Genomic DNA, 27,843 nt, shown 5'->3' with positions numbered 1-27,843 from the left:
AGACTAGGTAATAATTTGAGGTCTTCTGATGAACATTCAACAGTTGATACACGGTGAGTGGAATTAGATCACATAAAAAGTAAAGACACTTCGAATGCTAAAATTTTAACAATAAATTGCCACAGCCCTTCACGAAAGCTATCACTCCAGAATTAACTCTGATTTGAGAACTGGTTGAAACCCAAAACAGAAAGGTCACTTTTTATGGTGTTCTTAAGTAACTCTAAAACTGCGACATGTAGTAAAAATATTTCCCGGTGTAAAGTCAAACACCATTAAAATTTGTACCAAAAATGTGCTTTTCATTTTTTCTCCAAGTGTAATGGTTTCTGGGTTGCAGAGGATGGAAAAATTGTAGATTATTAAAAACAGTGTTTTAACACTACAAAATTTATGTTTATTGTCAAATAACAACAACTTGTTTACGAACAGGTATGAAATGTGTGTACCACATTTGAGTGCAGTAGAGTCATATTAAGGGGCGCATTGCATTTGCAGGTGTGACAGGCTGGAGGGATGTCGAGGAGGGGGGTGGGGCGGCGGACGGGACGACTGAATGGGTGGAGGGTAGAAGCATGAGGGAAGGCAGATCACCAAATTGTGGTCATGTATTCCCTCCTTCGTAGGTCTGCAAGCTGACAAGCGAGCAGGCTGTTTCCTATTCTCACTACTCGACTAGTTCACAAGAATCTATTACAGGGTGGTTCACATACACACAAAAAAAGTTTTTCATCGCCCCAGTTCCCAGAACTCCTGAAAACAGACATTGACTGTGGATATTGTATCACAGACACAGTCCCTTTGACTGTTCAGACATGTTACTAAACCAGCCCAAAGATGTAAACAACCATGCATGAGCAGCAGCTATTAGACGGGTGGGGGGTGTTCGACATCTGATCAGTTCATTCCACAGCTCGTGTTGTCTGTAGTTCTACCATGCCTAGATGGTCAATAGTGCAGTTTCATTGCTACCGCACTGTTACTTTGTGCCAGGAATGGCTCTCAACAAGGGAAGTTTCTAGGCTTCTTGATGTGAACCAAAGTGATGTTGTTCAGATATGGAGGAGAGACAGAGAGACAGGAACTGTCGATGACATGCCTCGCTCAAGCCGCCCAAGGGCTGCTACTACTACAGTGGATGACCGCTATCTACAGATTATGGCTCGGAGGAATGCTGACGCCAATGCCACCATGTTGAATAATGCTTTTTGTGCAGCCACAGGATGTCATTTTACAACTCAAACTGTGCGCAATACGCTGCACGAGATGCAACTTCACTCCTGACGTCCATGGTGAGGTCCATCTTTGCAACCACAACACCATGCAGCACAGTACAGATGGGCCCAACAGCATGCTGAATGGACTGCTTAGGACTGCCATCACATTCTCTTTGTCAATGAGTGTCGCACATGCCTTCAACCAGACATTCGTCACAGACGTGTTTGGAGGCAACCTGGTCAGTCTGAACGTCTTAGACACACAGTCCAGTGGGTGCAGCAAGGTGGAGGTCCCCTACTGTTTTTTTTTTTTTTTTTTTTTAGGGGGGGGGGGGGGGCATTATGTGGGCCCGATATACACCGCTGGTGGTCATGGAAGGCACCATAACAGCTGTACGATATGTGTTTATACGTGTTTGCCATCCTCTGACTGATAGCACAACCATTTCAGCAGCATATTGGCGTGGCATTTGTCTTCATGGACGACAATTCGCGTACCCATCGTGCACATCTTGTGAAGGACTTCCTTCAGGGTACTGACATCACGTGACTAGAGTGGCCAGCATGTTCTCCAGACATGGACCCTATCGAACGTGTCTGGGATAGATTAAAAAGGGCTGTTTAAGGACGATGCGACCCACCATCCACTCTGAGGGATCTACACCGAATCACCGTTGAGGAGTGGGACAATCTGAACCAACTTGACTGACGAACTTATGGATAGTATGCCACAATGAAAACAGGCATGCACCAATGCAAGAGGACGCGCTACTGTATATCAGAGGTACCGGTGTGTACAGCAATCTGGACCACCACCTCTGAAGGTCTCACTGTATGGTGGTACAACAAGCAATGTGTGGTTTTCATGAGCAATAAAAAGGGTGGAAATGATGTTTATGATTATCTCTATTACAATTTTCTGTAGAGGTTCCAAAATTCTCAGAAACGAAGTGATACAAAACTTTTTTGATGTGTGTGGTTATGCCAAACCTTCCACAGATCTCCTCATGAATCACTGTCAGTGCAGTTCACAGACCCACTTAGGAGGTTTTTTTTCCACAAACTGCATTATCACCACACAGAAGGTAGGAATGAGTTGTTAATAATATTAATGCAAGAAAGGCGTATGGGCAGATTCTACCTAAATCTATGCACATTCTTCTACACCACTAGAGGGAAACTGATTCCTAGTCATCCTGTATGGCAGTTGTAGCATTCTTCCAGGAAAGGTAACTTTCTTCACCACAGTGCTGCTAGCCAGCTTTCTAGTTTACAGACTGACTATACTTCCCATAATTTCCTGTCCATTTCACTCATGTGAGTAGACAAAATAACTTTACTGAGCTCCTGTTCATATGTTGGAGTTATTTTCAGTTTATTAAGTGTACTTATTTGCAGTTGTTGAGCAAGCTCTATAGATGGAGCTTTCAACTGCCTGCCACATTCTCCCAAGTGTAACATGCTGTCAATATTTATTCAAAAGTGTTGATTTCTTTGTCCCCTCCGTCACTGGTAAGAGTGCTTTACACAACAAGTAGCAAAATGCACCACCCCAAGCTCAGCTCTCTCAACATCAGAAGATGTCCAGAGACTTGAAATGAAACTGAATGGAAGCAGATCACCTACGTGTTATTGAACTTCAGATATTTCAACATAAACATCAAGTAACGCATTGCAGCAGATTATGAGCTGTCTTATTCGACCAGACGTATTGATATCCACCTTGCAAGTTACACTGTGGATACATGGTAAGTGACTCCACTCACTGCAACCGTCTTTATAAGGGCCAGCAATTCCAGAATAGAATAGATTTATGCAGTCTACCAGTAATACAATTAAGCATATAGCGGAGATGCTGAGTTGCATATATGCACAACAAAAAGATTTTCACACTTGAAGCTTTCGCCCAATGGCCTTTGTCAACAATACACACACACACACACACACACACACACACACACACACACACACACACAATCTCAATGACCGTCAATGATTGTTACACGTGTTGTTGACTCCATCCTGTGTCAATGTGGTTTCATCACCAAATAGTATTGATGGAAGTAAATTATGATTTTCATGTAAGCAGTCACAAAATTGAAGTTCTGTGGCAATGTCACCAATGTGAATATTGTGGACATGCTGTACATGAAATGAGTACAAGTTTTCCTCATGTAAAATTCACCATACATATGTTCTTGAGGCACTGACACATACAGACAGTATGCTAGTAGTGGAACTATACTGCACCATATCATTAACGTGTTGGTGTTCTTGCACATATTGTTGAACTACACGTTCAGATGAAAAATGGGGACTTGCAGTAATACCCATTTCATCCTCCCATGCACTTATATCCCACTGGCCAGGATTTTTAGAATGTTGTTCCTGGTACTTCTGTCTACTACTGTGCAAAAATTTGTGACTACACGAATTCTCCACTCCCCCCACCCTCTCAAAACCTTCTTTGGTCTTCACTGACTGGGCTGTAAGCCTTTGTTAGACACATTCTCTTCAGGAATTAGTAACCCGAATATTTTGTTTCTTTTGGCATCCCATGCTTGGCACACCACAGCCAACATTTAGAAGCTTCTTTCTCTATTCGCATCAAGTATAGATCTACGTCTACATCTACACTCTGCAAACCACTGTGAGGTGCATAGCAGAGGGTATGTCCCATTGTACCATTTATGAGGGTTTCTTCCTGTTCTATTCACGTATTAAGTGCAGAAGAATGATTGTTTGAACCCTCTGAGGGTGCAGTAATTATTCTAATCTTATCCTCGTGATCCCTATGTGAGTGATACATAGTGGGTTGAAGTGTATTCCTGGGTTAATCATTTCAAACCTAGTTCTTGAAAGTTTGTTATGTGACTTTCTTGGGATAGTTTGTGTCCTCCTTCAAGAGTCTTCCAATTCGGTTGCTTCAGTATCTCTTTGACACTCTCACACAGATCAGACAAAGCTGTGACCATTCGTGCTGCCCTTCTGTGTATTAGTTCAATATCCCTTGTTGTTCTACGTGGTGAGGGTCCCATGCACTTGAGCAATATTCTAGGACCAGTTGCACGAGTGATGTGTAAGTAATCTCCTTCATAAAGTGATTGCACTTCCCCAGTATTCTACCAATAAACCAAAATCTACCATCTGCTTTACCCATGACTGAACCTATGTGATCATTCCATTTCATACACACCCAGGAATTTGTATGAGTTGGCCAATTTTAACAGTGACCCATTGATGTTATAGTCATAAGATACTTCTTTCTTTCGTTTTGTGAAACACACAACTTTAGATTTTTGAAAATTTAGAGCAAAGTTGCCAATCTTTGCACCACCTTGAAATCTTATCAAGATCTGACTGAATATTTATACAGCTTCTTTCAGATAGTACATCATTATATATAACTGCATCATCTGCAAAAAGTTTGACGTTGCTATTAATATTGTCTGCAAGGTCAACCACACAAGTCCTAGACACAGGTGACTCCTGAATGTAAGAAGGATAAAAGAACAGACCTACAAAATTACAAGCCAATATCATTAACATCTGGTTGCTGCAAAATTCATTAACATATTGTATGCTCGGACATAATAAATTTCCTTCAGACAGAAAAATTTCCATCCACAAATCAGCACGGATTCAGAAAGCAACACTCATGTGAAACTTGCCTTTTTTCTCATGATATCCTGCAAACCATGAAAGAAGGGCAAGAAGCAGATTCCATGTTCCCTGATTTCTGGAAAGCACTTGACACAGACACAGGCTGTTAATGAAGACCCAACTGTATGGCAATAAGCCCTCAGATATATGAGTAGCTCCTGTGAGTTGTTCTGGGCAGTATGTGTTCAAAGAGACAAGGGTGCCCCCAAGGAAGTGTGACAGGACTACTTGTGTTCTCTTTATACATAAACATTTTGACAAAAAGGCTTACCAGCAATCTGAAACTGTTTGCTGATGATGCTGTAGTGTACAGAAAAATGTCATCATTCAGTAGCTGTAGGATGATACGACAATTTAGACAGGATTTATATTTGGGGTAAAGAATAACAACTTGTTTAGAACAAAGAAAAATGTAAGTTAATGCAGATGAGCAAAAACAGTCTGATAATGTTTGAATACAGTGTTAGTGGTGTACCACTGGACAGAGTCACATTTATTAAACACCTAAGCATAAAAATACAAGGTGATATAAAATGTAATGAGCACTTATGGTTGGTAGTAAAGAAGGCAAATGGTCGAGAATTCTAGGAAACCATGGCTCATCTATAAAGGAGACCACATACGAAACATTTGTGTGACCCATTATAGAGTACTACTCATGTGTCTGAGATCCCCCCTAGGTCAGATTAAAAAAGACACCGAAGAGATTCAGAAACGTACTGCAAATATTACAAAAATGCCCCGTGAATGTAAAAGGGAAACCTTGGAGGGGGGATGATGATGATGATGATGATGATGATGATGATTTCGCAAAACACTTTAGAGAAAATTTAGAGAAATGGCATATGGGGTTGACTGTGGAATGTTCTACTGCTGCCAAGGTACAGTGAACACAACGACTGTGAAGACAAGATAAGAAAAGTCAGGGTTCATACAGGGGCATATAGACAGTAACATTCCCCTCACTTCATTTGCAAGTGGAACAGGAAAGGGAATGCCTAGCAATGGTACACACACTGTATGGTGGCTTGAGGATGTATGTAGTTGCAGAGCCTGTATAGTTTTTAATTCAGAAACTTCAGATAGGTCTCTAATAAGCTGGATATTTTTTCACAGACATTGCAGTACTCTCATCCACTTTTGAGAGTTGACCACATATGAACTACTTTAAAAAGAAAAGCAGCGTCCAGTCACTCAACATAAAAGAGGAGTTATCCCTGTGTAGTAAAAATGTCCTTACGTGTTGTTCAAAAAATCGTGCAGTGCTCTACATCATACTTTTTCAATACGCTTTAACAATAATTCAAGGCAGCTTCTATTCCCTGCAGAAATTAAGTGCGTAATGTTAGATGCTATTCACTGGAATGAATGGAACAGTAGGAAAAACTGCAAATACATTTCTCAGGTTTGTCGCTGGGTAACATTGTGCAAATCCCACAACATTTCATCAACGCAAGTGTTGGACATCTTCAGGTGGTGGTGGTTGTTGTTGTGTTCACTGGTGCGGGATGTGACTTGTGAAACTTGTGTGATGGTGTTGAAATTTGTTAGGGCCAGGAGCAGGAATTACACATGAGCAGAGAATCGTTCACAGTTGGACAGAAGCAGTGCTGCTTACCAGGAGTGGAAGGATGCCTTTCGCATCTGCGCAGTGGAAAACGAGTGTGCTGCTGGACACTGATGTGGTTAAAAGCTGAATTAACTCTCTGAAATGTGCTGTGTTGGATCAGAAACTGTAGATAATTGGCTATCAAATTTTAATTTAATGCAACTATGCTAGACTCCAGGTAGTACTTAGCAGAAATTTTGGTTGATGAAAATATTTCAGGGCTTGAGAAAAGTATGAACTTTGCACCAACACCTAAGACAGCCCTTTCTGAGGTATGACAGTTGGAATGCAAGCAGAAACCTTGAATCTTCCCAGTGGGATTTGCAGAAGCAATGTGATGGGACACCAGCCGAGTTTTTACCTCAGCTCCCCCTGAAAAGTTCAGTCAGAAACAAAGGGTCTGGAAGACTTGACAGCAGACAGGGATCTCATTATTTTACCTGCTGATAAGGAGAATATTGCCGCCTTCCTCTCAAAAACTGAGTACAATATCACGAGAGCTGCACTGCTGATGTAGTATCTATATTTATCAAAGTGCCTCTGCAGGTCTCAGAGATTTTTAGCTGCAAGTTTGAGCGAGACATTGTAGCACTGTTTAAACGTCTGCTTTCCTCAACCTATTTATTACTTAGTAACCAGTATTTAGAACAAGTGGATAGACACCATGTAAAGTCCCCTCTCCACTATTGTGGCCAACTATTTTATGGAAAACTTTGAAGGAAAAGAACTGTGGTCAGCAACTCTCCAGTCATACTACTTCTGGCTGTATGTCAATGATACATTTGTGGTGCGGCCCCATAGAGTACACACACTACCTCACTCCGTTTGAATAGTCAGTTCACCATGGAAGTAGAAAAAGATGGCAGCTTACCAGTTCTGGGTGTCACAGTTTGAGGAAAATACAATGGAACCCTTTGACATAACGTCTACTGTGAACCAACTTACACACAGAGTTACATTTGCAGGCCAAATGCTGTCATCAGGCTGCACAGGGCAATGGTCTTATGCTCCCTAGTACACGGAGCCTGTATGTCTCAGATACTGAAAGACTGTCAGGTGGTCTGAAACATCTAAGAAAAGTGTTCTAACAGAATGATAATTCTGATAAACAGATACAGAATGCATTCCACTCCAAGCACCTTCGAAGTAGGGATGGAAATGAACATGCGGAGGCAGCCATTGCAGTGGCCTTCTTGTCATATTTTGGTGGCATGCCTTCAATAACTGAAAAGATCCTCAAGAAATACAAAATTAAGTGTGTTTTTCATTCATTGGCAAAAATGAAGAAACTATTATGCCTTGTAAAAGAAAATCTCAGCCTTGGAAAATGTGTCATACATAATGCCCCTTGCCAGTGTGGGAAGTCTTATATTGGGCAGATATGTCACGCAGCACAAGAACATCGTGATGAACACTATCGATGTTCGTATCTGGGTAGGTCTGACAAATCTGCAGGGGTGAAGCATTGCCTGAACATGGGGTTAGGAACGTTTTATGAGTAAACTGAACATGTGGCATGACATGTTTCATGAGTAAACTGAAGTTTCATTGTTCTGAGAGTTCATTTTTAAGGTGGCCATGAGGCCATACACATCCATATGGTAGACAATCACGTCCAGTGGGATGTACAATTTCAAGCAATACTGCCTGGAATCCAGCATTGGCTGCCATAAAATTAAAATGGGACAAAAAGAATTTCTGATTTACGACATTATGCAGTGCACTGCATAGAGTTAATTCAGATTTTAACCACAGCAGTGTCGAGCATCACAATCATTGCATACTGTGCTGAAGGCCTCTCTTCAGCTCCCAGCAGGATGCACTATAAACTCTATTATCGTCAACCAACTGGGGGCACGTATCTGTGCATGCACAGTTCCTGCTCCTGGCCCCATAAATTCTGACGCTTCCATGCAAGTATCGCATGTTGTATCCTGTAGCAGTGAAGATAGCAACAACTGCCATATAAAAATGTCTAACAGTTGTTTCAATGAAATATGTTATATTGTGGCAACCTGGAAAGTGTATTTGCAGCAGATCCACTGGGAGGGCCTGTAAAGTCTCTCCTACGTTATTACCAGCAAATACATGGAGAGTTCCTACTGACAGGTAATGACCAGTATTTTATCCATTCACCATTCATTCTGAGCCTTGTTAGCGATCTGTGATTTACATTTTTGCACTCTAATTTCAATGTTTTGATAATTCTGATCTTTCATTTTACAGTTTTGTGGGTACATAACAATTGGAAGTCCAATGGAATAAAAAATAAATTAATCAGCCTTCAATTACTGATACTTCTGGGCACTGTGAAGTATTCTTATTGTCATGACATAGTACTTTATTTTTGTTAACTAGTCTTCAAGCAATTAATGCTCACCTTCCGTTGAAGCATAATGAATATATATCATGCTTGAGAGTTCAGTACTGAACACTGGAGATTGTTTCACTATGACACAAGACAGCAAAACCTGTAACATATTGCTTTGTGTGCACTTATTTGGCAAGTTACTATTTCCAATACCTTTTAGTCACAGAGATAAGCACTGTGAAGCTGTGTGTGAGATTGTAACACAAATACTACCATTTCTGCTACAGTATTTAAATAAATAAATTCAACTTTCAACTTAACTCACCCCATAACTGTCATACAAAGTAATAAATTAAAGGTTTTGCTATCATTTGCCAGCCTCCAGTTCCCACCATTTTGCTGAAAGTATTATTATCTGAACTTCTGTATACCTGTAAATAGCCTTCACAGGTTTGCTGCCAAATCACATTGTGCAAATTCTACAATATTTCCTCGGAGAAACTGTCCGACATCTTCAGGTGGTTCAACCTCGCTGGTGGCCAAGTACAATTGACTGTATCCGCACATCGATGCCCCATTTCTAGAACACGCACAAAGAATTGCAAATAGATGGTGCCATACTCAAACCGAAAATCGCAGAGTGGCTCTCCTGCACGTGCGCTGTATGCTGCATTTACTAACAGTGCGGCCAGACGTTACTCACCAAAGACCATACTAGACCAATGTTATGACAGGTCTGTTATCGAAAAATCTTGATTTTTGCATTTAATAGCAGCCAATGCAATGTTCAATGTTGTGCTCTGTTCAAATCCTGCAGCCCTGTTGATGAGATTATCTGCTGTACGGATATGTACTGCTTCCTTAATGACGCAAACCCAGAAAGATGATGCCAGGGACAAAACTTCCATCTTTTCAGCAATCATTCTTGCAGCCTGTTGACACTAAACCTTAGTGAATTGCACTGGAATCGAGCTCTTCTTGATGTGTTCAAAAGTCTTTCTCTGGATCCTACCTGTCAGATCACTTTTTAATTTACTGTGTGCAGGATCGCTGAGCAGTTTGTATATCTTGCTGTTATATTCTGCGTAGCATTTCCTTTGTCAGCAGGTAAGATGACGATGTCTTTGTCTTCTCTCAATCTTCATAAAACATTTCTTTCAGTTGAGTGATGTTAAAGTTGGACTACTTAGGTGAAACTTGAGTCAAGATGCGGCATTTGTCATGCCTATCTCTTCGGCAGCATCCTTAGGAAGTTTTGAAATAGCCTGCTCTATTCCACTAATCACACTTCGGATGGGAATAGTCCCTGGTGTAGGTCCAAAATTCAGACCCTTCTCTAGCACCAAAACTGAAGCATCATCCAAAGTCTTCTCCTTGAGATTAAACACAGTGTGTCTAATTGCAATGTATTCTTGTGTTCGGGCTTCGAATCGATCATATTCAGTCATTTGATGAACCTTATCTAGTTGTAGAGTCCAGTCAGCCAGTACCAAAGTGGTGCAGTCTACCCAGTTCCAAGATAATGCTGAAAGGTTCACTGAAATCTTCAAATGGAGTAATAGTAATTGTCTGGACACCAAGCACAATTCCTGACGCATAAAACACTCTCTTTCTCTCACAAGCGCCACACTCATCCGTCGTTAATTCCAATGGCAGCTGCGGAATTTATACAATGTTTAAGTTCAGCAAGCATAGGGATGGTTTGCTTGTTGCGGCATCTCAGTAAAAATGCAAGGCTGCTTAACAATCTACCTATCTTTTGACGTAACTTGTCAAACTCACATGCGTTCTTCGCTATCTCCTCCCTGTAAAGGTACCAGATGTGACTCTTCAAGCTTTCCTTGCAGATATGTTGTAAATAGTCTTCACAGAATTGCCGTTGGATCACGTGGTGCAAATTCCACAATATTTCCTCAGAGCAACTGTCCGACATCTTCAGGTGGTTCAACCTTGCTGGTGGCTAGATTTTTCAATAATAGACCCATTATAATATTGGTCTACTACTGTCCTTGGTGAGCAATGTCTGGCCGCACTGTTAGTAAATGCAGTGCGCAGAACATGCACAGGAGAGCCACTCTGCGATTTTCTGTTTGAGTATGGCACCAACTATCTGCAAATCACTGTGTATGCAATATTTACACACCTGCAAATTCTTCATGCGCATGTTCTAGAAATGGGGCATCGACTTGCGGATACTGTCAGTTGTACCAAGCCAACAGCAAGGTTGAAGCACCTGAAGATGTCGAACAGTTCTCCTGAGGAAATATTGTGGAATTCACACAATGTGATCTGGTGGCAAACCCGTGAAGACTATTTACATCATATATGCCAGAAAAGCTTGAAGAGCCACTTCTGTATACCTCATCTGGAGAAGTGATGACTCAATAAGTACAGAATGAAAATAAAACAATGGAAAATCCACAACAGAATAATGACAATATGAAAAGGACAAATTGCTACTGATGCAGAGGACGCAACAAGTCGCAGGCAGGCACAACAAAAAGACTGCTATAATTTTGAGCTTTTGGCCAAAAGACCTCCTTCTGCAGTAGAAAACACACACACACACACACACACACACACATTCACACAAGCAGAATTCTCACACACAACCACTCTCCATCCACTGAGGCCAGACTGCACGTGCTGGGAGAAGCAAGGTGTAGTGCTGCTTGTGGGAGAGCATGCAAGGATGTGGTGGGGCCAAGGTATGGCTGCTACGTGCAGTCGGGGGGTTTGGGGGTGGAATGTGGTGGGGGGGAGTGGAAAAGGGAGAGAAGCAGAGGTGAGGAAAAAGACTTGCGAGAGTGTTGGTGGAATAGAAGGCTGTGTAGGACAGGGACTAGTGAAGGTTGAGGTCAGAAGGGTGATGAGAACATAGGCTATATTGCAGGGGGAGTTCCCACCTGCACAGTTCAGAAAAGTTGGTGTTCTTAGGAAGAACCAGATGATGCAGGCTGTGAATCTGTCACTGAAGTAAAGCATGTAGTGTTGGGCACAATGTTCCACATCTGGGTTGTCCTGCTGTCTCTTGGTCACAGTTTTTTGGTGCTCATTCATGCAGACAGACGACTTGGTTGTAATGACCACGTAGAACACAGGGCGGTGGTTGCAGCTTAACTTGTACATCACATGACTGCTTTCACAAGCAGTCCTGCCTTTGATGTGATCCGTGATGCCTGTCACATGATTGGAGTAGGTAGTGATAGGAGAATGTATGGAACAGTTCTTGCATCTAGGTATATTCCATACAGCCTACCCACCAATGGCCGTCTCATCTGTACTGACGAGCAGTTCCTCTCCAAATATACCAATGGTCTCAATGAGGCAATCACAGACCAAAATTGCCCTTCCAACCTTGTACAGAAAGAAGATTTCTTGAGCCTTGTCTCTCCAGTCACCTATCACATCCCACATTCCCATCGAGCCACAAAGGCATACTGTCTGCGATTCAGTACCACCAATGACTGAAGTAACTGAATCACATTCTCTGCCATGGTTTCAACTACCTCTTGCCGTGCCCTAAAATAAGGACTATCCTACCCACTACTGTTCCCATCCCTCCCGTAGTGATATTTTGCCGCCCACCCAGCCTACACAATATCCTCATCCAACACTACTCCACTTTTGCTCCCAGCCCCTTCCCTCATAGATGACATCCCTGCAATAGACCTAGGCGCAAGATTTGTCTGATACACTCTCTCACCACCCCCTATTCCAGTTGTGTCACAGGCATCACCTATCAAATCAAAGGCTAGGCTAACTCTACGAATTGATCTGCAACCACTGTGCTACTTCCTACACGGGCATGACAAGCAACAAGCTGCCTGTCTGCTACCGACAAACTGGGACAGCTCGACCAACTAGTTACTGAGCATGCTGCCCAACATTAAGCGCTTCACTTGAGTGACTGCTTAACAGGCTGTGCCATCAGGATCCTTCCTACCAAGATCAGCTTTTCTGAATTGTGCAGGTGGAATCTCTACCGGCAATATACCCTACATACTCATAACACACCTGGCTTTAAACCATCGCTAGTTTCTGTACTCCACCCACCTATCCACTGCAACTGGCAGGCCTCCACTGCCTCCACCACATCCCTGCAGGCTCCCACAAGCACCACTACACCTTCCTCCACCTCTACCCTGCTATCTCTCCCCCTCCACACTGCAGCCCCCACCTTATCACACCACCCACAAGTTGCTTCTCCCATCAGCTGCAGTCTGGCTTCAGCAGCCATAAACAGACAGTGTGTGTGTGTGTGTGTGTGTGTGTGTGTGTGTGTGTGTGTTTACCTTGGAAGAAGGCCTCCTAGCAGAAAGCTCAAATGTACACCAGTCTTATTGTAGTGCCTGTCCGCAACTCATCATCTCCTCTGTATGCTGAATGCCAATCTATCCTTTTCTGAAAATATATGTAATTGCATAGCAAAAAATCTACTCACTAATGGCAGCAGAAAACACAGATAACGATATTTAAATATGCAAGCTTTCCGAGCCAGAAGGAAGAGGGGTGAAGGAAAAGGATTGGTGAGGTTTATGAATTGGGGAGAGTTTGGAAAAGTCACCCAGAAACCTAGCTCAGGGGAGACTTACCAGACAGGATCAGAAAGAAAGACTAATTGTCGGGGACTGCATCGGACGAGATTGAAAAGCTGAGAGCTTGAAGCTGGAAGATAGGGTAATATGCAATGCAGAGAAAACATCATGCATGAGTTAATAGGACTGTAAAGCTAAGTGCATTCTATGTGGTTGAGGTGGAAGGCAGGGAGAAATAGACAGGTCAGAAAATCAAAGATATAGAAAAGTAAGAGGGAATGAGGAAAGGAATAGTCACTGTGAAGAAATGTTGAGACCGAAGAAATTAACGTAAATTAAGGTCAAGTGGGTGGCGAGAACTGAGAACATGTTGTAATGCCAGTCCCCACAATCGCTCCTTTCAAAAACGTGCTTTTGCATTATCAAAACTAAGGTCCCACTTCCTGTTTCCTAAAATCCATAGTCCATGGGAGTTACTCCCAGAGGCCAAACATTTAAAGTCCCTTTTCCGAGATGCACAACCCCATTACAGTTTCAAATACAGAAATCTCTTGCACTTCCTCAGCTAATCTGTCACCTATATGTCTCACTGGCCAATTTCCATTCAACCAGACTTCTCTCCTCCTACAAAATCCCGCACTTATCTGCATCTCATTTTTCCATGGATGGTATCATCCACCAAGCCAATTTCAAACTGCAACAACAAGCCAGGCTTCACCTCAAAAAGCCATAAAACCTTTTCATAAACTACCTCAACAATGGTGTTTCCCTTCCCGTCCCTCTCCAGTTCCCTAAACAGTCACACCTTCAGCCACCACTCCTCTCCTATAAACTGAGCTTGGCCAACCTTCATAACATCTGCCAGCCTTCACCAATGCCTCTTAGAGCAATAACTCAGGATCACAAGAATCAGTCACAAGAGTACAGTATTCTCAACCTCTCATCTAAGGCACTCTCTCCTCCTGAATTATCTGTATTATCCGAAGGTCTCACTTTCAGCCCTAAACTTGCATTTAATTATGCTGTTTTGGTCAACTGCAAACATCACTTTGTAAACCAATCCCAAAACCTTTCCAACAGAAAACCTGTCACTGAACCCTGGCTTGAACAATTTCGACCACAATCCCAACCTGATCCACAACCAGCACCTCAAAACAACCAATTAAAAACCTTTCAAAAATTCCTCACTTCCAGTACTGCTCTGCATCTCTTCCCCAAGACCCTACAAGACGACCCTAACCTGTCCTCTACAGAACTCCAGGCTCTTCATTCCCTAAAAACTGAAGACTTCATAAATATCCCCCGAGCAGAGAAAGGAACTAGAACTGTGGTACTTGACTGATACGTAAACAGAGGTCTACACCAGTCCTCTGACACCTCTACATACAACATTTGCTATTAGGATCCCATCCATGTGACACAAATTGACCCACCTTTTACGTTCTTATTAACAAAGGGAGGCCACGACGCAAGGATCAAAGATTTACTTCAATCTTTGTAGATCTTCAGTAGGCCATTAAAGCAACATAACATGCAAATAGTCAGGTGCACTACTCTGTCAATTTGAGAAAATTGGAAGAGAAGTTTCACGCGTATCTTACATGACTGATGTATCAGTGTGTAGGTGCCACAAAGTTAGAGTTCATGATGGTAAAGTGGTCAGCATTCAGGCCTTGCAAGATCAACGTGAATGAGGCAACAGTTTGGCTCCTGCTTGAAAATAATTTTTAATCTATACTATCAGAATAGAAAGCTATCAAAATGTAAACGCAATGAGTTTTCTCTCGTAAACTCTGAACATTCCCTGTAAATTCAGGGAAACTACATTCATTTGGTATAGTAGATGGCGTTTCAATTTATGTTACCCATGTCTGTATGACAAACTACCCTCCTGCGATGTGTGATGTCGAATGCACATTCGATGAGTTACTGCGCATTACTCTTGTGGTCTGGCACATTGTGACTTACAATAATAGTGAATAACGCCATTCGCATAATTATTTATCAAGGTTTGACTTGGGCTTTCCAAGCCTGTCCCTCACCCTTGAAAATTCAATTAAAAATAGTAAATAGTCAAATAACATATGAAATTCACAAGATCTTCATGAAAATGCATGAGGGTTTTTTCCCATTATATTCCCTCTCAAACGTCATATAAATTAAATAGTGCAACAAGTGATGAAAACAATATAGATTAAAAAAAAAAAGTGTCAGCAGGATTTGAACTGCTGCCTCCTCCATGACCTTCTGCTTTAGTTAATCGACACTTGCAAAAACTACAGCACAAACACTTCCCACTTATATTAAGGACGCCAACCATTACCTAGATTGCCTGATATCTTGCTTGTCACCACTGATAACCATCTCCCTCTGTGCCAACAACCCCCTTGTACAGTATCAAGTCTGCTGATGAACATTTCCTCAGTCAGCACCCATCAGATTCCAAACCTATGACATCCTTACTGCTCACTTTAATCAACTTTATACTTACCAACAACTACTTTAACTTTGAGTGACAGATAAACAAACATATCAGGGCCACAGGAACCAGGATGGTTCCTTTGTATGCCAACTTTTTCCATGGGCTGCTTGGAGGGGCTTTACCTGGGGTCCGTATGCTTTCAGTCCCTAGTTTGGTTTAGATACACTGATGACAATCTTTGCCATTTTTGTTGTTGTGGTCTTCAGTCCAGAGACTGGTTTGATGCAGCTCCCCATGTTACTTCATTTCCAAGTAACTACTGCACCCTACATCCTTCTGAATCTGCTTAGTGTATTCATCTCTTGGTCTCCCTCTACAATTTTTACCCTCCACGCTGTCCTCCAATACTAAGGTGGTGATCCCTTGATGCCTCAGAACATGCCCTACCAACTGCTATCTTCTTCTAGTCAAGTTTTACCACAAATTCCTCTCCTCCCCAATTACATTCAGTACCTCCTCATTACTTATGTGATCTACACAACTAATATTCAGCATTCTTCTGTAGCACCACATTTCGAAAGCTTCTATTCTCTTCTTGTCTAAACTATTTATCGTCCATGTTTCACATCCATACATGGCTACACTTCATACAAATACTTTGAGAAAAGACTTGGCTGCACTTCGTACAAATACTTTGAGAAAAGACTTCCTGACACTTAAATCTACACTCTATGTTAACAAATTTCACTTCTTCACAAACGCTTTTCTTTCCATTACCAATCTACTTTTATATCCTCCCTACTTTGACCATCATCAGTTATTTTGAAACTTCCTGGCAGATTAAAACTGTGTGCCAGACCGAGACTCGAACTCGGGACCTTTGCCTTTCGCGGGCAAGTGCTCTACCAACTGAGCTACCCAAGCACGACTCGCGCCCCGTCCTCACAGCTTTACTTCTGTCAGCTGTGATGACGGGACGTGAGTCGCGCTTGGGCAGCTCAGTTGGTAGAGCACTTGCCCGCGAAAGGCAAAGGTCCCGAGTTCGAGTCTCGGTCTGGCACACAGTTTTAATCTGCCAAGAAGTTTCATATCAGCACACACTCTGCTGCGGAGTGAAAATCTCATTCTGATCAGTTATTTTGTTCACCAAATAGCAAAGCTCATCTACTATTTTAAGTGTCTCATTTCCTAATCTAATTCCCTCAACGTCACCTGATGTAGTTAGGGACTACATTTCATTATCCTCGTTTTGCTTTTGTTTGATATTCATATTATAGCATCCTTTCAAGACACTGTACATTCCATTCAACTGCTCTTCCAGGTCCTTTACAATGTCATCAGCAAACCTCGAAGGTTTTATTTCTTCTCCATGGATTTTAATTCCTACTCCAAATTCTTCTTTTGTTTCCTTTACTGCCTGCTCAGTGTATAGATTAAATAAATAGGGGATAGGCTACAACTCTATCTCATTTCCTTCTCAACCACTGCTTCCTCTTCATGCCCCTCGACTCTTATAAACTGCCATCTGGTTTTTGTACAAATTGTAAATAGCCTTTGCCTCCCTGTATTTTATCCTTGCCACTTTCAGAATTTGAAAGAGAGTATTCCAGTCAACATTGTCAAAAGCTTTCTCTAAGTCTACAAATGCTAGAAACCTGGGTTTGCCTTTTCTTAATCTATCTTCTAAGCTAAGTCGCAGGGTCAGTATTGCTTCACATTTTCCAAACTGATCTTCTCCTAGGTCAGCTGCTACCTGTTTTTCCATTCATCTGTAAAGAATTCATGTCAGTATTTTGCAGCCGTGACTTACTAAACTGATAGATCGGTAATTTTCACACCTGTCAACATCTGTTTTACCGTATGTCCACATTAAACCTAACAACGAACAGTTCTTACAGTCTGACAGTTACAATCCTTCCCATGTCAAACACTCTCTCTCATAAGCCTTGGCATCCAAGGCAGATATTTATTTAGTTGCAGACTCTTTACAGCTGTACACCACCATTCTCACATCAGCCTTCACTGGGCACAATTGCACCAACCAGCTTAGTTCAGAAGCAGATTTCTCAGGTCATCATATCCAATTTTGGTACCACTGATTCCTCCACAAACAACTTGTCACTCAGTATTATACTTGTCTTGAACGTATTGATCAGCTACTTTGATGAGGCTATGACTTCCTAAAATGATGCCCTGAGATGGGGTTCTTCCATCTGACATTTTGGCCACCACCCCTAGAATAGCTTTTCATTGCCCCCTTCCTATCTCCACAGTATCCTTCTTAGACCCTGTGCTGCTTCTGCACCCATTTCCCTACCCTATGGCTCCTACCCCTGTGACCATCCCCATTGTAAGACTTGCCCTATGCACCCTCCTACCACCATCTGTACCCTAAGCACCCTCCTACCACCATCAGTACCAGCCTCGTAACTGGCAACACATACACAATCAAAGGGAAATGACATGTCATATACCAGTTGTTACATAAACACTGTTTGGCCTTTTACACGGGCATGACTACCACCAAGTTACCATTTAGGATGAATGGATATGGCCCTGGCAATGCCTTATCCTGTTGCAGAACATGCTCTGGTAAGTCTCCCTTGACGTGGGGTTCTGGGTGACTTTTCTGAACTCTCCCCACTTCCTAAACCTCATCAGCCCTTTTCCTTGACCCTATACTTTCCCTTTCAACCCTTCTGCCAGGAGAAGCAGCCATTGGTGCTAAAAGCTTGCAGATTTGAGTATCTTTTTATGTGTGTTCTCCAGCCATTGCCACATGAGTATATTTTTTTATCTATCTGATTACATTCTATTTTCAAAAACTGGTTATTTTCATTAATCTATCCTTTTCGTAATATTAATGAAAATAAAGTAATATTTCATAAGTGACTGATCACAACTATATGTAGCGATAATTCCAATGAATGAAGACATGCAACTCAAATGAAGACACAATCAATTCTGTGTTCTTTGTATGACATAGTTTAATGGGTTTGGGAGGTCTCAATATTATGCTAGATCCAAGATTCAGCACCTTCTTTCTCTGTTTGTTTGTTTCATTCTCTCTCGTTCCTAAATTCCATGAAACAGAACAGTCCTGTTATATTTATGAATGGTTTATACTCATCCTACGAGAAATTCTTGTGTTTTAATGCATAAACTTAGTAATATACTATCAAAACATGAACTACAGATCATAATGTGGCAGATAATGCCAGTATCAGTGGTAAATGTAATGAGTGCTATGTGATATAGTGCACTTACATTGCAGCTATGGTTGATGAATCGTGCCAAATTTCCACATTTTGTAGCGTCTATTATGGTATCAACGTCTATCCTAAAGAGGTAGGAACTACCAATCCCTGTTGCTTCATAATGGCGCTCTCGAAGATCAGCTACAAGAGGTCGCACCATCTGTCCCACATATTCAATAACCATTTCATCAGCAGCAATTGGCTCCATGGCAAACAGACCCCAATCATGTATAGCTGACTTTGCAAATTTTAGCTGCTTCTTTCGGAACTGTAAACAGAAAATGTAATGGTTTCTCATATTAATCTTCAATGGAGCTTATTTTAGAGCATGGGCTATGAAGCACACACAAATGAAAGACAATGATAATGAAAAAGAAATATGTAAATTAAAGAAATAAGGGCAAATTGAATCACATTCACATATGCTGGTACAAATGACAATACGCAAAGTTGCTGCCTGTATCTCATATAGCCTTGAAATGTAATTTAACATAATTGTAGAACATTACTGTTCGCTGCATATGACAAAGCTTTCACTGCTATGATAGTAAATCTGATTAACTTTATAGAGTTGAATGTAATGACTTATTTTTCTAAACTGTTAATTTACTTCCAATTGTGTTAATTACATGGGCTGTGCATATTATGCAAAATAAATAATAAAATTTGTTTATATGTTCTCAACCAATTTTCAATGGCCGAAAAACAATTTGTATGTGTGCATATGGTGCACACACTCTTATGTAATACTTAATCCAGTAGCTAATTTGTCATCCTTTCTACAAGCCTGTCCACAGATACTGCCCTTTTTATTTGGTAAGTAATGATCTATTCTCATACACAAATTGTACTCTGTCCTTTCCATAGAAAAATCTATCTCTAAATTTCTGCATGTATTAGAAGAATTTACTGTTTAAACCTTTCCATCAATGCTTGTCAAAATACATTTTAATGGCTCAAGGAAATGATGACATTGAATTCAAGGAGCGAGGAGGAGAATGTTAACTGCAAAATATGCAAGAAGAAACTTGGTCAGAAAACTGAGCCTGAAAAATAGCACTATTCGAAAAAGTTGTTCTTTCTGACCACATCAGCTCCATTATGTCTTAATTTTTAGTTTTACCACATGAAAACAAATGTTTTGCAGCATTTACAACACAATACTTTTAGTAGTAATAGTTATTGGGGAATGGGTGCAGTTTTTTGCTTTTCTGTTTAGACTCAACCAAATTCCAAGTTGGTCAATTTGTCATACACAGTTACTCGGCAAAGACAAAACTTTGTTGATTTTTTGCTTATCACGTGTGGTTTCATCAAGGACAGATATCAAATCTGAAAATGTGCCATGAATCAAGATATTATGACTGAAATCATCAAAGTGTGGACAGATGAGACTCTACAGTGGGACACACATAATAAAGTTATTAAATAGACTGAGAAGTTTGTGTTAATGTTTTGAGTGAAGTCCAAGACACTGAACACTCAAATGAGCATGCTTTGCACTTTTACACTCAGTACTCATATACTGAATTCCAATTTGTAACACCTCACACAAATACATTTACTGCGTTAAGAGAATAGTTAAGACAATGAAGCAACTTCTACTTCTGGAGCTCAGTTTCTTGTCTTGCCTTGTATTTATATTCACAAAGTAGAGTGTTTTGTTCACAAAAATTTACATATTTTACATAAAATAGAAACACCATCATCAGATCTGTCATTTCAAAGCACTGTAAGGCAAATGGGAGTTCTGCACAACATGCTACCCAATAGCTTGAAGTCAAATAGAGAAGGGTTCAGCACAAAAGTTAAAACATTACTTCAGAAGAACTGCTTCTATACAGTAGAATAACTTATGAATGCCAGTCTAAACATCCTATCACATACTGGAAGTTTATAGCTGATTTACTTCATTCTACAGATGGAGCAATTATTTCACTTATTGTGAATCCAAAATAGTCAAGTTAAATGTTTTCTTAAGTATCATGTATTTTTTAACTGACTTATTTCATTCTACAGATGTAACTACTCTATTTCTTCTACAGAGAATTATAATATTCATAAAAATTGCAATCGTGATATGTCCCATATCCAACCATAACAATACACAATGGCATTTCTTTAAAATAAAATAAAATAATTTTACTAGTTATTTATAGCAGCATTAGAGCTTCAAAAACAATTAACGAGATTATGTTGTAATGGTTACAATGGATTTCAAAGGCAACGATAACAATACAATTAATGAGTGGTAATTTTTGCCTCCACCACACTTCCATCTAGCAGTTCACCAATTTGTGCTGTCAGAAATCTTGTATGTTTGCACTGTAATGAAAATTTTTCATATCCCTTAAGTTTGTGACTGTTCCAGGAACGCAATATACAGCAAGACTGTCATAAATTAACACTCAATAATCTGGCAGATCCTATAGTCCAGCATGCATTAGAAATTTTCTGTATGTTTTTTCTCAGCACAGCTGGCAGTACAGTCGTCAAAGGAGGTATCAGAAACTGAGGGTAATGAAGAAGAAACTTCTAGAACTCACATCTCTTGGGTTGAAGTTTCAGAAGCCTTAACAGTTTAAGGAAAATTTGCCGAGAGTATGACACTTCTGAAGTTGTGAATTTGCACAGTATACAAAATATTTTTGTAAAAAAGAGCTCAGTCAAAGAAAAAAGTTTGCAGAAATGCTATGTTCCACAAGGCTTAAAAGACAATTTCACATAAATCATCAGTGGTAAATACTAGTCTAACATATTCCACACCCTGACAACAGTTGATATCTGTCCTATTCCTAAAGACAGTGATTCCAATTAAACTGCACCAAAGTCTTGATAACAACTTTTATTACTTATCTTGTTCTTGATCTTTTCAAATCAAAGGCACCTACTTTAATTTGTAAATGATGAACAAAAAATTATGTACACTGAACTTTTCTAAGACTTTGAACTTTAAACTGAACGAATAGAGCAGTATAGTTTTCTATTATTAACTGAATTGTGTTGGTTTTTTTTTCTTTTTTTTTTCAGAAAAGAAACACTCACTTTTAATATTTTTATACGTGAATCTCTCCTATTGCGTTCAATAAATAATATTTACTTGTTTTAATGTACAGAAACTAAATGTTTTGTTTGTATCCCATTTTTTGACAAGGTTACAAAAAAATAATTTTTACAATCCAGCAATGGCAGCTTCCCAAGCATGCCTAATTATAAAGGTCTTACTGTAGAAAGGACAGACGTCAGTAATATGACTACAAATATAAACTTTCAGTACCATAAAAGAAAGAAAAGATTTTATGATTTACCTTCAACTGATTGAATTTAAGGAGATCACTATCAGTATCAATGCCAAACGCTGTTAGCAGCCTTCTCTGATTACTGCGAGCTTCTCGTGATAGTGTCTGCATCTTGCCCGATACAGATTTTATAATTTCTGTAGACAGACCACCTGTTTCCTCACTTGCTTGCTGTATGACCTGACCATAATGATGCTGCAAATAAAAACAGGAAACTATTATTAAGCTTGAAAATAAATTAAACAGTTATGAAAATAAGATATTCTATTCTCTTTTTCCTGGAAATATCCATTACATAATAAATTAAACAGTTATGAAAACAAGATATTCTACTCTTTTTTTCTGGAAATTTTCCTTTGCTCTCTCTCTCTCTCTCACTCTCACTCTCACTCTCACACACACACACACACACACACACACACACACACACACACACACACACACACCCGCACGAGAGAGAGAGAGAGAGAGAGAGAGAGAGATCTTTGCAGTTGTTCCTTCCTGTAAATAAAGGCTTCAAGGCAGCAGATGATGTACAATCAGAAAGATTTAGTATACCTTGTGTTTCAACTTCTCTTTCACGTCTATCTTATAATATCCTTCTGTTCTTGCACATCCTGTTTTGTGAACACGGCCTTCATCACGCTTTTTCTTTCTTGGTGCAGACGACAAGTCAGTAAGTAAGAATGAGTTAAGGAAATATGCATGATAATGTAACCCAAGACAGTCATGATAATCATTTTAGTAACTAAGTAAAGTTTTAGATGGTATTGTTATCACACTACAGACTTTATGGTCAATCAACAATGTAAAAAATTATACATAGGTTTCATAAGATTATAGGAATCTATTTTACCAACTGACAGAACGAATGCTCACTATAAATTTTTCAAATAAATTAGCAGCAACTGGAATTTATTACCTACTAACAACTAGAAAATATAGGCTGAACTAATGCTAATACTAAGTTATAAAAGGTAGCAGGTAAACAAATGTGCATGCACATTTGCACTACCATCAATTAGCAATGTCAAAAGGCCAAATATGTTATATAATATTACTCCTGTATTCTAAAAGGAAAAATATCATTTGACAGATTCCAACCTTATGACATAAGAAGCTTCCGTAAAATAAATAAATAAACACAATTTTGCTACTGGTATTCTACATCTACATCTATCCTCCACAAGCCACCTGACAGTTGGAGGCAGAGGGTACTCAAGACCCTAATAAAACAACAAGCATGCATACCCTCACCAGAGAAGAATGGTCTCAATGTAAGACAGAAAAACAACAATTAAATAAGTTTATGTAGAAAGTCGCATGACATATAACTGACAATGACACAAATCAATACAAATAATTTAGGTTTAAGGCTACAAGTAACAGAATATTAGAAGCATTATGTCGCTGAAAGGTTCAACTGTTTTATCTCTTATCTTAATATCTACTCCATCTTTTGATGGCTCAGTGCCTCTACTACTCAGTGAGTTTTTACCTTTACTCTTACATTATTTACATTCCACCAGAACTTTCAATCACACATATGACAGTCTTGTGACAGCCTAATATACCACATTCAGTGGCAGAAACATTAACATCCAAATCAAAATTTTCAGATTCTGAATGGTAATGTATTTCAATACATTATTAAACACATTATTACTAAACATACCTAGGTGCATTAAAAGTTATTTAATCATCATTCCAAGATGTTCTGAGAATTGTTAAAAAAACTGATCTTCTATGATTTTTATTATTATCAAAAGGTTTATCGTGTTGAATCTAGTATTGTTAAGTTTATCACAACTAAGCCGAAATTAATAAATATACCTACTGATCACAAGTTAGTGGTTGCATTCCAGAGTACCTGAACATATCTTAGAATAATTTGCAGCAGATTTCTCATATTATGGCCTGCTTATAAGCTGGAAGAGGGCTGTGAAATATTTTGATGCCAGGTCAAGAATGATTTTTGCTGAAGAATCTGATCATATTTTACTTGAAAAGAGATGCTTTAATATTACTGAGAATTTTCAGAACATAGGTCATAAATACAGTTTGTGCCAACTAGAGGCAGGCTTTAATTGCACTGATGACAGCATTGTGGAAGAAGACCATTACTTTCATCATCCTCGGATTACCCCTACAATCTTTCCCTCTCTCAGATTGAAAGGTATTGAACCTGCAACCACAATTAACAATTAATCCAGAAATGAGATTGGACTGTAAACACCTCAGGAGGGAAAAAAAGAGCCACTATAAGCTGCCAATTACTGTTAATGGGTGCTTTCTGAAGGTAAGAGATGTTTTTATTTCAAAGACAGATATGCCACTGCTCATCGTACTAGTCTGAGCTGTGTACGCTGCTGCTTTTCGCCATAGCTACTGCAGCCTAAAACCAATAGAACCCGTATATTTCATGAAGTCTGTCTTACTCTACTGTTTTAACCATCCTGCCCCCCTAAAAACACACACAACATTATTAAACAACAATTCCTTGATGCCGCAGTATGAGTCTTATCAATCGACGCCTTTTAAGTCAATTTATGTTAGAAATTTCTTTACTCCCCCAATTCCATTCAGTACCTACTCATTAGATCAACCATATTCCAAAACCTTCTACTCTCTTCTTATCTGAACTATGATTTTTGTGTCACTGCCAGTATGTATTTTATAGTCTCTCTACTTTTGCAATCTTCACATATTCTGCTGCACAATCAGCAAAGCTCTTCACTACTTCTAGTGTATCATTTCCTAATCTAATTCCCTGGCTGCCACCTGCTTCAATTCAACTGTATTCCATTGTTCTTGTTTTGCTTAAGCTGATGTAGATCTTATAACCTGTCTGTAAGACACTATGTATTCCATCAATTGCTCTTTAAAATCTTTTTCAGTCACTGACAGAATTACAATGTCATCAGCTATCCTCAAGGTTTATATTTCTTCTCCCCTGAGCTTTAATTTCTGTTCCAAACTTTTCCTTGGTTTCCTTCACTGCTAGATTCATGCACAGATTGCATAACATCAACCTATTTCACTTCCTCCTTAACTACTGCTTCTGTTTAATATGCTTTATCAAAGTCTTACTTCAGCAATCAGATCTTTGGTCAAATTGCATATAACCTTTCACTCTTTGCATTGTATCCCTGATATCTTCTGAATACAAAGAATATATTCCAATGAACATTTTCACAAGCTTTTTCTGAGTGTATTCCAGTGAACATTTTCACAAGCTTTTCCTACATCTACAAATACTGTGAACTTAGGTTAGGCTTGTGTTTGTTCAGTCTATCTTCTAAGATTAGGCATTAGGTCAGTACTGCCTTATCTGTTCCTAAATTTCTCCATAACCCAAATTGATCTACCCCAGGGTTGGCTTCTAACAGTCTCTCACACCATTCTTCTGTTAATTATTTGTGTCAGTACTTTGCAACATTGATTTACCAACTTGATGGTTCTGTAATATTCACCCCTATCAGTACCTGCAGTGTTTGGCACTGGGATTATTCGTTTCATCTTGAACTCTGAAAAACTATAATAAGGATATGTTTTATGCTGTGAGCGTAGTAATGCACATTGGCAGATGGGCTATAACTTTACTGGCGCTTTTAACTTAGACAGCACTAGCTAGCCCAGTGGTCCAACTGATGTGCAGTCATGTGAGCAGTTGCAGCTATAGCATAAAAATAGATGAGCAGAGAAACAATATAGCTTCAAATGTCATCTAATTCTTGAACAGAATGAAATAATATTCGGTAAAACTCCGGCATTACCAGCCGCTTCCTAGGGCACCAGATGGAAAACATAACATGCTGTTGCTCTTAGCTAACATAGTATTGTAATTAAAAATAAGATTGAGGAAAATTCTTCACTTAAACACAGGGTAATTTCTCTACACGAGATATGAGTGATGCAAAAGTATTTTGCAGGGAATTCATTGTATAGTTAAATATCGACTCCACTGAAGGTATTATTTACAATCAGTCCTCAGTAATCTCATGATCCATTCCCTGTCTGAATCCAAAAAATACATTTCACTACTGGAAATTTCATGTGCTACATCAATGATGAGTCAATCAACAACAGAATCCACAAAGCCATCCAAGTGCCAAATTTTCTCCTCCTTTCTTATGATGTGCCATTCTGTATCTTGTATGCGTTTGACAGTGACAGGTGTCGAAGCTTTGGGAATAAGGTCCAGTATGTCTGGCAGCTTAAATCCTGTAACATGGCTCAATTCTGTTGGGTTCATATTGCAGTGGTACAGAGGCAACTGTAAAAAGGTAGCATTTGTATGGTGCTCTGAAAATTCTGAATGGTGGGCTCCATGTGGTTCCCAAGTTGTGCAGCGACTGTAAACCATAAAATTACCAAATAAGCACCAACCAGTCGCAAAATCGTGTTTCTTTATTTACTTTTGCAAATCGATTTCAACTGATTAACAGTCATCATCGGTGCTTTCAACGAAATACAGTGTTACTACTCAGGGCACATATTCGTTGAAAGCAATGATGATGGCTGTTAATCCGTTGAAATCGATTTGCAAAAGTAAATAAAGAAAACATGATTTTGCGACTGGTTGCTGCTTATTTGGTAATTTTGCTGTGAAAATTGTTGTTGTCCATGTTTCCACAACACTTCCTGCTAGGCTCTTAAGAGACGACATCTGTGGTACAAAACAACGGACAAAGTCTAAATGAAGAGTATTTGGTTTTTCATTTTTGTCCTAAAAATTTAATTTGTTATGTGTTCTTTATTTGAACTATCCTTACAGACAGTCAGTCTATTATAAAATATGGATAATTAAGAAGATATGCATTTTTTATTAAAAGTATTGATTAGGTATGTGTTAATTAGGATATATGTGACAAATTTTACATATTCAAGATATAGGTATACCAAATTGAATGTAAAAAAGGAACGACCAAACTGAGATTTGAACCCTTGATCCACAGACTGTACTGAAGTTCAACAACACTACTGATTCAGCTATGCGTTGTGTTTTCAAAACCCATTAGCCTTAGCAAGCACAATTCCTCAAAAAAGTTCAAAGCTGATATTTTCCTGTAAGCTTGTGAAAAACATGAAGAACATCCTGTTTCCTGCCCCCCCCCCCCAACACACACACACACACACACACACACACACACACACACACACACACACACACTCTTTTTAATTGTGTTCCATACTCATGTTTCACTACGGAGCAGGAAGTGATTTCAGACATTTTTATACTATGTGTTAACAGGAGAACAGTACAGAGACAGAGATTGAGATTGTACATAAGTTTTGAAATAAAAACCACATAGCTAAAATGTTATTAAGAAAAATGTTGATGGCTGTTAATACATTAGAATCTCTTGATATCCAATACGTACATACATAGGACATACTTCCAAGAGCATAACAGCACCAGTGTAGAAGAATGATATCTACTTGATACTAAAAGACACTGAAGAACAACAACATGAAAATATATTTACAATGCAATAAATGATAAAAATATAATAAAGTCTAGAAA

General features: G+C 39.5%; 1 protein-coding gene across 2 annotated transcripts in view; it reads right to left on the bottom strand.

Moving 5' to 3' along the window:
• Positions 1-27,843, bottom strand: part of LOC126285372 (histone-lysine N-methyltransferase SETD1B) — a 189,714-nt gene that overhangs the window by 8,680 nt on the left and 153,191 nt on the right. For both annotated transcript variants that reach the window (XM_049984697.1, XM_049984698.1), the window contains exons 12-14: positions 22,875-22,996; positions 22,326-22,511; positions 19,028-19,285 (exon numbers count right to left, since the gene is read on the bottom strand). In XM_049984697.1, the coding sequence (XP_049840654.1) occupies positions 19,028-19,285; positions 22,326-22,511; positions 22,875-22,996 (566 nt within the window). The remainder of the gene's footprint in view (positions 1-19,027; positions 19,286-22,325; positions 22,512-22,874; positions 22,997-27,843) is intronic.

This window comes from Schistocerca gregaria, chromosome 8, assembly GCF_023897955.1.
Source record: "Schistocerca gregaria isolate iqSchGreg1 chromosome 8, iqSchGreg1.2, whole genome shotgun sequence".
NCBI lineage: Eukaryota > Metazoa > Arthropoda > Insecta > Orthoptera > Acrididae > Schistocerca > Schistocerca gregaria.
This window is presented reverse-complemented; position numbering and strand designations above follow the sequence as displayed.